The 11948-nt window shown below is 35.1% G+C and overlaps 1 protein-coding gene across 1 annotated transcript; it reads left to right on the top strand.

The window, feature by feature from the left end:
• The first annotated feature begins 3360 nt into the window (after positions 1-3360).
• slc41a2a (solute carrier family 41 member 2a) lies at positions 3361-9475 on the top strand. The gene is made up of 10 exons (XM_052544595.1): positions 3361-3857; positions 3950-4057; positions 6200-6271; positions 6342-6486; positions 6988-7134; positions 7238-7385; positions 7506-7585; positions 7967-8098; positions 8320-8468; positions 8550-9475. Exons 1-10 carry the CDS (start codon positions 3525-3527, stop codon positions 8709-8711), a joined length of 1476 nt encoding a protein of 491 aa, XP_052400555.1. The 5' UTR covers positions 3361-3524; the 3' UTR covers positions 8712-9475.
• Positions 9476-11948: the final 2473 nt, after the last annotated feature.

The raw sequence follows: 11948 nt of genomic DNA, 5'->3' as shown, positions 1-11948 counted from the left end.
AATTTGATTACAGTTACTGATGTCAATAAAATTACGTTACTTGCGTTACAAATGTATTGGTAAGAAAAAATATTAAAGTAAATAAATTAAAATGCATTTCTAATCACGTTTTGGGGCGGCTGCGTCAGTTATTGAGCATGCGCTTTAATGAATTACCGGAGAACTCGTGCTGTTAAAATGTACGGAGATTTTTGTTCAAGATCGGGAGGGAAGGTAACTTCTGGACAGGTGAAGAGAGCTGTAGCAGCGTGTGTGGTGGAGGAAATGCTGCGCTTGTCGACTGCGGAATCGCAGTCATTTAGAGACTTGCTTACGATGATAGTGACGGACAGCTCTGTACCCTTGCAGGACCGAAAGACATTTGCAAGGTATCTAGATAAATGCTATGCGGATGGAGGGCTGTCACTTTTGTGTAAAAAGCTTTTTCGATTTTTAAGACATAAGTGTTCACTGAATTGATTGTAAAATCGATTTTCCATGTCTAAAAAAAATACGTTTCCTTTTTTTTCAACGCCACATAGAGCGCTTGGAAACGCACAAGTCAGCAATATTTCTTATTTATTGGCATTAGAGCTTTAATCGGGCCTTAAAAGTTAGGCCCGACAGGACCGAGCTCGACAGGTTTCGGCCCGAGCCCGAGAAGTATTACATTTTGATTGACAGCTTTTTAAAAGCCCGAACCCGTGTGCAGCGCAGCCCGACATTCAGATATGCGCATACACACACAGCTCTTTTGCCTTTTGTCAACAATGAGTCATTTATACATGTTTTAACATAATTTATTCATAACTAACTAGGCCATAACATAACTAGGCCACTTGGAAGTTGGAATAAAGAAATAAAATAAGTCCTCTGTAACATCGTAACATCTCAGCACTCTAAATAGACATAGACTCATTTAGCCTATAAATAAAAAAAAACGCACCAATAAAAACGAGTCTTTTTTAACAGATTAAATTGAGATAAATTTTTAATTAAGATGGGTATTTGGCAATAACGAAATTAAGATAAAGGCTCCGCCGGGTTTGCTTCTCCACATATCAGCTGACATTTAATAATAGAATAATGCCAACATTAGCGTAAATACTCAGTCCACATTATGCATTTAAGCCTTAATGAATATATAGTTATCATTTGAAAAACCTTTACACACAGAGATTAGGCTAGGTCTACATGTTTTTGTGAAGGAAAATGATTGAATCCACTGTGGATGTCTTCAATGTGTTCCATGCGCTCACTGATGGTGCGCCATTATTCACTCATTATTCTCATTATAAACACGATCAAAACTTTTCCACACCTCAGAACTTTGCTTTAGCTGCTGATGCAACCAAAACGTATTTTCGACAGAGGCAAGCCTCCGTTGCATCTACTCAGCATCCATTTCACATCTTTCTCGCGCTAATCGAAACACATCACATTCATTTACCTCACAAACTGGAGCGCAATTCCGAGCCAGCGTAACATGATATAAAGTAAGCCATAACACAAGTTTTTTACATCTATATTTTTTTAATTGTTTAATTATTTTTAAATAAATCGATAATTATTTCAAAATCGATTCCCTATTTTCATTTTCGAAACTTTTTTTGTTTGGTCCGATCGATTGTGCAATCGATTTTCGAACGAAAAGTGACAGCCCTATGCGGATATGGAGTATGTACTTAAAAAAAACATTCGATCGTTTGGAATATGTCTCCACAACCGCAGACATCTGGACTTGTAATAATAGAAGCTTCCTTGGAATGACACCCATGTAGTTAAGACATACTGTAGATACATTTAAAAAGACTACAGTTTTCATTGTTATGCAAGTTTATGTTAAGAATGTTAAGTTATAGAAATGCATTGCATTTTTAATTCAAGTTGCTGTTTTCATATTTCTCTAATATTTTTCAGTCAATATTAAATTACGGAAAGAACTGAGTTTCACTTTGTTTGTAGTTTTTTTCCTTGTATGTTTAATAGGTTTTCAAAGTAACTTGAAAGTAAAGTAATTAGTAATCTGATTACTTTTTACATGCAGTAATCAGTAATGTAATCAAATTACAATTTTAGAGCAGTAATTAGTAATTTGTAGTGGATTACTTTTTTTGAGTAACTTACCCAACACTGAAGACCACACATACTTATCTAACCAGGGTGCTTGAACTTGGTCACTTTCCCTGGTCATCTGACAGCTATCTAACATTACTCGGCTAGCTGCAGGACCTATACATCTTTTAAGTTACACTTAAAAACAAAAAACAAATTAACGATACCAACAGTATTCCAATTAGACGCTTTACTGATTTTGTGATCCATCATTAAAGCGGTCAAACTCCCAATCCGGACATAATGAATCCACAGCCATCCCGACAGAGACTCTTTAGTCAGTTTGGGGTTTGCTGCTCAGAGAGGGGAGGGGCTTCTGTGCTGGGAGTCACATGATCCGCACAGCAACCCAAACGCATAGACAGTAAAAGAACGTCAGGAACGTCAATTTTCTAAAAGCACGTAATAATGTATTTTTATTATATATAGATATAATTAAAGAGACGAGAAATATTGTATTTGAGTTAATGTATCTTCTCTGATAAATTAAAAAAAATATAAATGAATGGTTTTATCTCGCATATCTCGTGACTTTTGACTTGCAGTTATCACTCTGTCCTTCACATCAACGACACAAGTTATGGTACAACCTTTTTAAGTCTAATTGTGCAAATGAATGCATTATTATCTACCAGTAGCCGCAAAAGCCTGAAGGCTGCATTCATAACCTTATACATCCCTATTTGAGTCTGTCCTCTGTTTTCTAATGAGAAACGGGTGCCAAATGAATTTATGGGCATTTGTGAGCTCAGCACAAAGAGTGGCTTCACAAACCTGCATTGACTCCACTGCCACAGTCAGTCTGCTAGTAATGTGTGTGAGGCTGAATGAGAGAGAAGAGAGTGAAAAAGAGCTCGACAACCACCACATGTTCAGCTTTTTCAGCTTTTTGGTTTTAGGACTTTGCTGCTTGGAGGTAAGGTACATTTGTGTAAACACTGACTTTATAATTAAAAAATAATAATACTGCTTTCAGTATAATTATTAAATGATCATAGATATAAACATCTTATTAAATATTGAGCATTTTATTTTATTATATTTTTCTTTTTGTATCTTAAGTTAATTTTTTTGTAATTTTTTTTATATGTCTGCTAGTTAATATTTTTCATTTCAGATTTAGTTATTTTATTACATAAAATTAAACGAAAGAAGTTTTAGTTCAACTAAAATAACCCCGGTTTGATGGGGGTCGTTTTTGTATTGTTATTCTTGACTCTTTGCTGAAGTGTTTCATGTGTTTCAGGTGAGATGTCAAGCAACTTTCTCATCAAACTCACTCAAATCAATCATACTAATTTAATCCAAAATTCATCTATACACACAATCTAAGATTCATTATATCAAGTACCTTTACATGATTTGTTTGCAACAAACAACTCTTGGTATTTTGAATTTAAACTCGTTTATTTTTTTAATTCGGTTGTGTGATGACAATGGCATCCCTCACTGAAGAAAAACAGAAAGAGTGTCAGCTGACCTCAGCTCGCCTGTCATCCGGAGAAAATGGCCATCAGTTTATTCCAGAGACCAGAAGACCCGACCGAACGTCAAGCTTCAGCAGTAAGGAATTTTCAGAGTCGGATCCCTTATTTCACAATGAGTTTTACGGGACAGCATTGGCCTCTGGCACCATATCGGAAATTCATGGCCAGGCGATGCCGAGCGAGTCGGTCCGGGCCTTGGTGATACAGATTTTGTTTCCATTCCTCCTATCCGGTTTTGGGACAGTTCTGGCAGGGATGTTGCTGGATGTAGTGCAGGTGAGTAGGGAGATGATGATGATGATGATGATGATAGGGTTGATTTTGATTAAGCGGACAATAAATGGTTCTTCTTTGTGTTGATGAATCAGCACTGGGACGTTTTCCGTAATGTGACTGAGATCTTCATCCTTGTCCCACCTCTACTGGGCCTAAAGGGGAACCTGGAGATGACAATGGCATCAAGACTTTCCACTGCTGTAAGTTTACTGTGTCATACCTGTGAAACCCAGCTTTATTTATTTTCAGGCTGGTTTATGTTAGTAATTTATGTCAGTCCAAAAGCCAGGCTGTCCCCCAGAAAAGATATGGGGATGCACAATTGTAACTTTTTTCCCTGTAAAAATTTGAGGTTTATTTATTGTTATAATTAGATTTTTTTGGGGGGGGGGTATTAGCTGAGATTGGATATTCAGTTCTGCTTGCTTTTTTTCCTATTTTCCTGTTTCCATTTCAGTTACCTTTGTCGTCATAATGCTCAATAAAAGATCATCTTTAGAAAATAAATGAATAATACTTTTAAATGTAATCTTTTGCCAATCTCAAAATGAATATCCAATTTTCATACAGTACTTTATATTTAATGTTAGTATTACATATTTTTTTACTCTTCAAATAACTAATGTTGTAATTCAGGGAATTTTAAAATGGCTGCATTGCATGTTTTGATCTGCGCATCTGAGACATATTATAGTGCCGTTTAGCCATGCATGCTCACAGACACACGAGGATGCTCTCATTTTGAAGAAAACAACCTAATCTAAAAGCTGATATAGGATTTTAGGCTAGTATGTGAGCACAGATGTAGTTATCAGCGCAGAAATATGACGCATACGTTTGCTTGTTCACATAAGTAATTTCAGTTTTCGTGATTCTTTTGAAAATTATTATTTGTTATGTCACTGTAATGTATAAGATCGGTGAAATAATAGTACACAGTGACATTCCTGAGAGTGAGAGCTTTCATTTGATGTGTGACTTGTCCATGTTTGGTGAGTTTGTGTGCTATAAATATGAAATATGAACATTATTCATCTGATTTTCTCAAGGGGGGGTGGTTGTGGAAGAACGAATTTATACCTTATTATTTTCTTTTATGTAAAATTAATGCAAATACCATGGGACTTGCAAGAAAGCAGAGGTTCTACGCTTTCAAAAAATACCATATATGACTAGTTTTGTGCTTCACAGTTTATAGATTTTTAAAAAATAGTATTATGACCTCCCCGCGGACCCACCGGTGGGTCCTAGGGCGTGGCCAGAGTTCAAGAGGTTAAATATTGAGCATTTTATTTTATTATATTTTTCTTTTTGTATCTTAAGTTAATTTTTTTGTAATTTTTTTTATATGTCTGCTAGTCAATGGCATCAAGACTTTCCACTGCTGTAAGTTTACTGTGTCATACCTGTGAAACCCAGCTTTATTTATTTTCAGGCTGGTTTATGTTAGTAATTTATGTCAGTCCAAAAGCCAGGCTGTCCCCCAGAAAAGATATGGGGATGCACAATTGTAACTTTTTTCCCTGTAAAAATTTGAGGTTTATTTATTGTTATAATTAGATTTTTTTGGGGGGGGTATTAGCTGAGATTGGATATTCAGTTCTGCTTGCTTTTTTTCCTATTTTCCTGTTTCCTTTTCAGTTACCTTTGTCGTCATAATGCTCAATAAAAGATCATCTTTAGAAAATAAATGAATAATACTTTTAAATGTAATCTTTTGCCAATCTCAAAATGAATATCCAATTTTCATACAGTACTTTATATTTAATGTTAGTATTACATATTTTTTTACTCTTCAAATAACTAATGTTGTAATTCAGGGAATTTTAAAATGGGAATAATAATAATAGCAACAATTAAAATATTTAATAAATATCTTTCACAATGGATTAATCAATGGTATTATTTTTTTCTTAAATTAAAACAATATTTAAAAACTAGTGTTTTATTGTAAATAAATACCAATTTTTCTTGTTGTGCATAGCCAAAAAAATAAATAAATAATCAAAGAATTCAATCTATTTAAAAACAAATCTTCATGAAGGACTAGAAGGGAAATCATTGTTTGAAATGTGTAAGAAGTGCACTCCATCCCATCTCAAATGATCTACTTCTTCTGCTGTATTGTATCGATGTTGTGTTCTTTCCCTTTCATCACATTGTTTGTCATGGTGAGGAATTTCACACCCCACTGTGAAGAAAACAGCCCTCAGGGTTATACTTTAATGTTTCAGTTTGAACAAAATCAAAGGGTTTATTGAATCTTTGTTTTATTGCTTTATATTGCCTTAAGTAAATGAATAAACAGTAATTCGGTGCTTCAGTGAATATCTGTACTGCAGGTGAATGTTGGCAGAATTGACTCTTCAAGCGAGAAATGGAACCTGATCATTGGAAATCTCGCCCTCAAACAGGTTAATCCAGCTCATTCGATGCTTGCTTGGTGAAATTCTGTTCTTCTTTGAACTCCGCTTGTCTCTTCAGGTACAGGCTACAGTTTTGGGCTTCCTGGCTGCTCTGGTAGCTTCGGCTCTTGGTTGGATCCTGCAGGAGGAGCTCATTGTGAATCATGTAGCTCTGCTTTGCTGTTGCAGCACTGTGACAGCATTCACAGCATCTCTGCTGCAGGGTTTGCATCCAGCTTTTGTTCCTGACCAATTTTCATCTACTTAAAATAGACCATTTATAATCTTTAAATACTTCATGGGCATCAAATACGGAGGACATCATTTTTGCGGGTGTTGATCATGAGGTTATTCTCACTTGAATGACTCGTGGCTTGTGATCTTGGCCGTGCAAACCCATTTTCCACACAGGGCTTGAATATAGAGCAAACATCCTCAGGCCACATAGCTCACATTATCAGCATTTGGGATAAATTGATAAGATTGTCAGTATGATTAATGGAGGCAGATCCTTTGAGATGACAAACAAGGTTGAAATCAAAATGAATTGAAAGAATATAATTTATTGTATTGTAGCATTATAAGTGTTTTAACTGTCACTTTTAATCAATTTAATGCATAGAAAGAAGTAATAATTTCTTTCAAAAACTGGTTGAATGGTAATGTACATAAAAAATGCATGTTTAAATTCTGAATGGATTTGATTTATGCAAATCTCTCTCTAGGCATCGTAATGGTTGGTGTGATTGTTGGATCCAAGAAGGTGGGCGTGAACCCTGACAACATAGCCACGCCCACCGCTGCCAGTTTAGGTGACATCATCACACTTGGACTGCTGGCTGTCATCAGTCAAGGCTTCTTTTACTGCATGGGTGAGAATGGAAGACCAGTAACTGGTCAAAGGCTTTTTTTGTTCCACCTAAGAGGTGTGGGTTTTTACTCTCTTTAATCCCCTTTAACTCTCTCTGTTTGTAGAGCCATACCCTTATATTACATACCTGGTGTGTGTGTTTTTCCTGTGCCTGACACCAATGTGGGTAATTCTTTCATTTCGGCATCCTGAAAGCCAAAAACTGCTGTTTTCCAGCTGGGAGCCAGTAATAACTGCAATGTTGATCAGCAGGTAAATGTGTCCGACTCGATTCATCAAAATAAGTCTAGCATGGACCTTTTTGTGATGGTGCAGCTGGACCAATTGTGTTTGTACAACCAGCTTATGTCGGTTTTTGTTTCATAACTCCAGTCTTGGAGGACTGATTCTGGACCATACCATCACTGATCCAAAGCTTGAAGGAGTTGTTCTCTACAGTCCTGTTATAAATGGTGGGTCAGACTGAACTGATATACTATGTTCTGATTAAGCGACTGTTTGTTTCAACTTCCAATATCAACCTATATCCTCAAAGGGATTGTTTACTCAAAAGGGAAAATTCCCATCATTTCCTCCCCCTCTTGTCATTCTAAACCTGTGTGGCTTACTTTGGAACACAAAAGAAGATATCCAAAGAATGTTGGTAACCGAAACCGTTTCGGAACCTGAAAACGTTTGGCTACCAACATTCTTCAAAATACTTCCAAGATATTTTATTCCTATTCTATGGAAGTCAAAGGGACCCGGAATCATTTTGTTACCAGCATTCTTCAAAATATCTTCTTTTCTTATGATGACAGAATTTTCCTTTTTGTGTGGACCGTCCCTTTAAGGTGTTGGTGGTAATCTGGTTTCCATCCAGGCTAGTCGTATAGCCACCTATCTTCATTTTCACTGTCCGCTGGGCGAGCTTCCAGGTGACGTTAAAGGATGTTACTCCCAATGCTGCAGCTTTTGCACCACAGGTAACAGATTTTCGTCAATCTTTATCCACCAAGTTCCTCATTTCTGGCAGAGTTGAACTAGAAACCCTGATTAAATTCACCTGCCTGTAACTTTTAGTGATCATGAAGACCATGATCAGGTATGTTTTATTAGGGATGGATCTCGAGAGCAAGCGCTGAGAACCCCTGGGTTAAGATTTCAGAACAAAAACATTCAAAACCCTTTGCATTACTTCTGACAGGACCGAATGGGAGATCAGCGCAGGTGCTGCTCACGTTGGCCATCCCAGGTCACCTGGTTTTCCTCTACACTATTTACCTAATACAAGGCAGCCCGGATCCGCCCACTCCAGTCTTCATTTTCTTCTATTTAACAGCTGCTTCCACACAGGCAAGTGAAAGAGATGTTCAAATATGTCTTATTGAGGAGCCTATGTCTTATTGATTTTATTCTGAAACTTCATTCATTCAGGTGTTTCTTCTGCTGGGCATTGTTGATGTGATGGTTCATTGCTTGTGGAAGTGCGGCAGGGATCCCGATAGCTTCTCCATCCCGTATCTTACAGCTCTGGCGGATCTTTTGGGTACTGGCTTTCTGACACTGTGTTTTCTTCTAATGTCACTGGTGACATAAACATTACAATTACATTGTCGAATTTACATTTTAATTAGGTCTGATCTATGACCACTCACTGATGTGCTGGTCTATTATTTTATATTTGCCATTTCTCTGCAGTTCAGCCAGTTGAATATTATTAAAAATATCAGCCTCTGCCAGTCAAATCCATGTGTGTTATTAATTGAGTCGCACAAGCTGCCTCATGTGACAATAGCACTTCTCCAAGTCACGCAGCTGTCTTCACTGAATAAAGAACTGCTGTTGTCGGTTTCCAAATGTTGTAATGTTAAATGTGTCTCTGATTTGCACTTATCTTCCTGGATCAGTATTCTTTCTGTATAGTACAACATTTCAGATTTGGTTCTAAAATATGTTAATTATGTTATTATGTTTCAGAAATGTGCATTCAGTGACAGGACATCGTATGGTCTTAATTTCCAAATATTTGCATTGGGCAGCCTTATACAATTTAACTATGCATGTGGATTTTTTTTGTTTATTAATTATTTATCTTCAGGATGTTTTAAGGAGAATAAACACGATAATGTCTCAGTAATGATAGCTTTTTATTATTATTATTATTAAATCACCTACAATAGTTTGGTTTATGTTTTTTTACTGTAAAAAACAACAAAAATCAATTCATTCATGTTTACTTCAAATGTTAATATAAGAGAATAATTGACTGAAGTTTATAAAGATTTGTACAAATCATTTGCATAGAAATCATCTGAACAATCCTTGGATTACCGCTTCAATTATATTTGCAGCTATTTGACGATATTCAGTATCCAGTTTAATAAATTCCATATTTTTTATGTATTTTTTTTAGACCTTTTATCATTGAGATCTGCATGCTATTATAAAAGGACAACATATATTAGTTTTTTTTTCTGGGAAAACTCTTTTATTTCATTCAGTGGTCAAATATTTTGACTGTAATGAAATAAAATGGAAACAAAAACTTTATTGACTTAAATGTTTATTTGTGTATAAAACATACGTCACAGAAACAAACAAACACACTTGTGAAGCTCCGGGGCCTTGGAAGATCCCCTTTTCTTATTGTTTAATGAATGTATTAAAAAACAGGATTTGGTCACAACTATGAAACAAGGTTTAATCTGTTTGATTCCGAAACCAGATAAAGATGCCCAAAATAAAGACAATTGGAGACCTATCACTCTACTAAATATAGACTATAAATTGTTTGCACTAGTATATGCAAAAAGATTAAAATCTGGATTAAATGAAATCATTAATGAGACTCAAACAGGTTTTATGAAAAATAGGCACATTAGTAACAACATTCGCCTTATAATTGACCTTTTAGACTATTCTGATCAAATTGATTCAGGGGCTCTTATTGTGTTGTTAGATTTTTGTAAAGCCTTTGACACCATCGAACACGGCTTCTTACTCCACTCACTGAAAGTTTTTGGTTTTGGCAATAATTTCATTGATGTCATTAAAATGTTTTATAAAGATATTAATAGCTCTATTATTCTTAATATGGGAACCTCTAAAAGATTTGGGATTCATCGTGGCATACGACAAGGCTGTCCAATCTCTCCCTTTCTGTTTTTATTAGTGGCTGAACTTCTTTCTATTTACATTTTGAATAATCATAACATTCTGGGACTGAAAATATTTGATAGAGAAATCAAGATTTCTCAAATGGCAGATGACACTGCTTTATTTCTGAGAGATAAAAAGCAAGTTAAAACAGCCCTGGAATGTATTTCCAAATTTTCCAGTTCCTCTGGTTTAATGTTAAACCTTAGGAAATGTGAAATACTATTTATACACGATTCTATAGATCTATTCGTTGAAAGCATACCAGTAAAGGACTCCGTTAAATACCTTGGCATTCATATTTCTAAAAATAAACACACGCGTGAACAATTGAATTTTGTGCCTAAAATTAATAAAACTAAAAAAATCTTTAACAACTGGTTACAAAGGGATTTGACCTTGTTTGGGAGAGTTTTGCTTTCCAAAGCTGAGGGTCTTTCCAGATTTGTTTACCCAGCTCTCTCTCTCTTTACGTCAGTGATAAAACTTCCAAAGAAATTAATAAAACCTTTCTCGACTTTATTTGGAAAAATAAACCTTGCAAGTTAAAAAAGGACATTATATCAGGTGGCTTAGAGATGTTAGATTTTTTTGATATTAACAATACCTTTAAACTTAATTGGTTAAGAAACTGTCAAAGAAATGAAAATTCACTATGGTTCTTTATCCCCCAGTCCATCTTTAACAAGCTTGGAGGCTTATCTTTTATATTGAGATGTAACTATCTGCCTGGGAAATTACCAGTTATTCTATCCAAATTTCACCAGCAAATGTTATTAGCTTGGAAAATTGGTTTCCATCACAACTTTTCTCCACACAAAATGCTTCTCTGGAACAATTGTCTTATTACCTCTAGGAATAAATCTTTATTTTTACGGAAATGGTTTGAAAAAAATATATATTTTGTCATGGATTTGTTTGATGAAAATGGAAATGTTTTGTCTTATGAAGATTTTATGTTTATTTACAATTTCCCCCTTTCCATTTAAAGAGTTTCAGCAAGTTGTTAAAGCTATTCCCAATGGGTTAAAACATCTGATGAAAAGTCACCTTACTTTTGGAAGTAACGAAAGGAAACTTCCTGAGTTAATAATTGATGGTATCAAAATATTTTCTCATTCCTGTAAGAATAAAAATATCAGATTAATTTTTCAATCCAAACATAAAATTTCTCCTAGAGGGAAATTTTTTTGGAATGCACAAATTGATGATATTCGTTGGAAAGAAACATGGTTAAATCCAAACAAATTTTGTATGCTAAATAAAGTTAAAGAGGTACACTTTAAAATACTTCACAAAATCTAACCCATTTAAAGCTTTGTTATCAAAATTCATGGACATTGACAGCAAGTGTATTTTTTGTAATGTACACGAGGAAGACTTGGCTCATTTGTTTTACAATTGTGATGTGTCTTAAAAATTTTGGTCTGACGTTAGTTTTTTTCTTTTTGCCCCAAGAAAGGTGAATTATAAATTATCTCTAAAAGATGTTATATGTTCTTTCACACATAGAAGCAAAATGTTTGAATATGTGGTGAACTTTTATATCCTGCATGGTAAATATTACATCCATAAACAAAAATTTGCAAAATGCATACCTAAATGTAGTATATTCTTAATCGAGATGGAATCGCTAAAGAAATCGTTAAAGTTAGTTAAAAATAAAAAGAACGAAAT

The sequence above is a fragment of the Carassius gibelio genome, chromosome A25 (genome assembly GCF_023724105.1).
Source record: "Carassius gibelio isolate Cgi1373 ecotype wild population from Czech Republic chromosome A25, carGib1.2-hapl.c, whole genome shotgun sequence".
NCBI lineage: Eukaryota > Metazoa > Chordata > Actinopteri > Cypriniformes > Cyprinidae > Carassius > Carassius gibelio.
The sequence above is the reverse complement of the archived record's forward strand: the minus strand, read 5'-3'. Positions and strand labels throughout refer to the sequence as shown.

Excerpts from the sequence above, each read along its gene's own strand:
- slc41a2a (XM_052544595.1), top strand. The coding sequence starts at position 3,525 with ATGACAATGGCATCCCTCACTGAAGAAAAACAGAAAGAGTGTCAGCTG. Across the intron at positions 6,272-6,341 it reads GAAATCTCGCCCTCAAACAG|GTACAGGCTACAGTTTTGGG; the intron begins GTTAATCCAGCT and ends TTGTCTCTTCAG. Across the intron at positions 7,386-7,505 it reads ACTGCAATGTTGATCAGCAG|TCTTGGAGGACTGATTCTGG; the intron begins GTAAATGTGTCC and ends TCATAACTCCAG.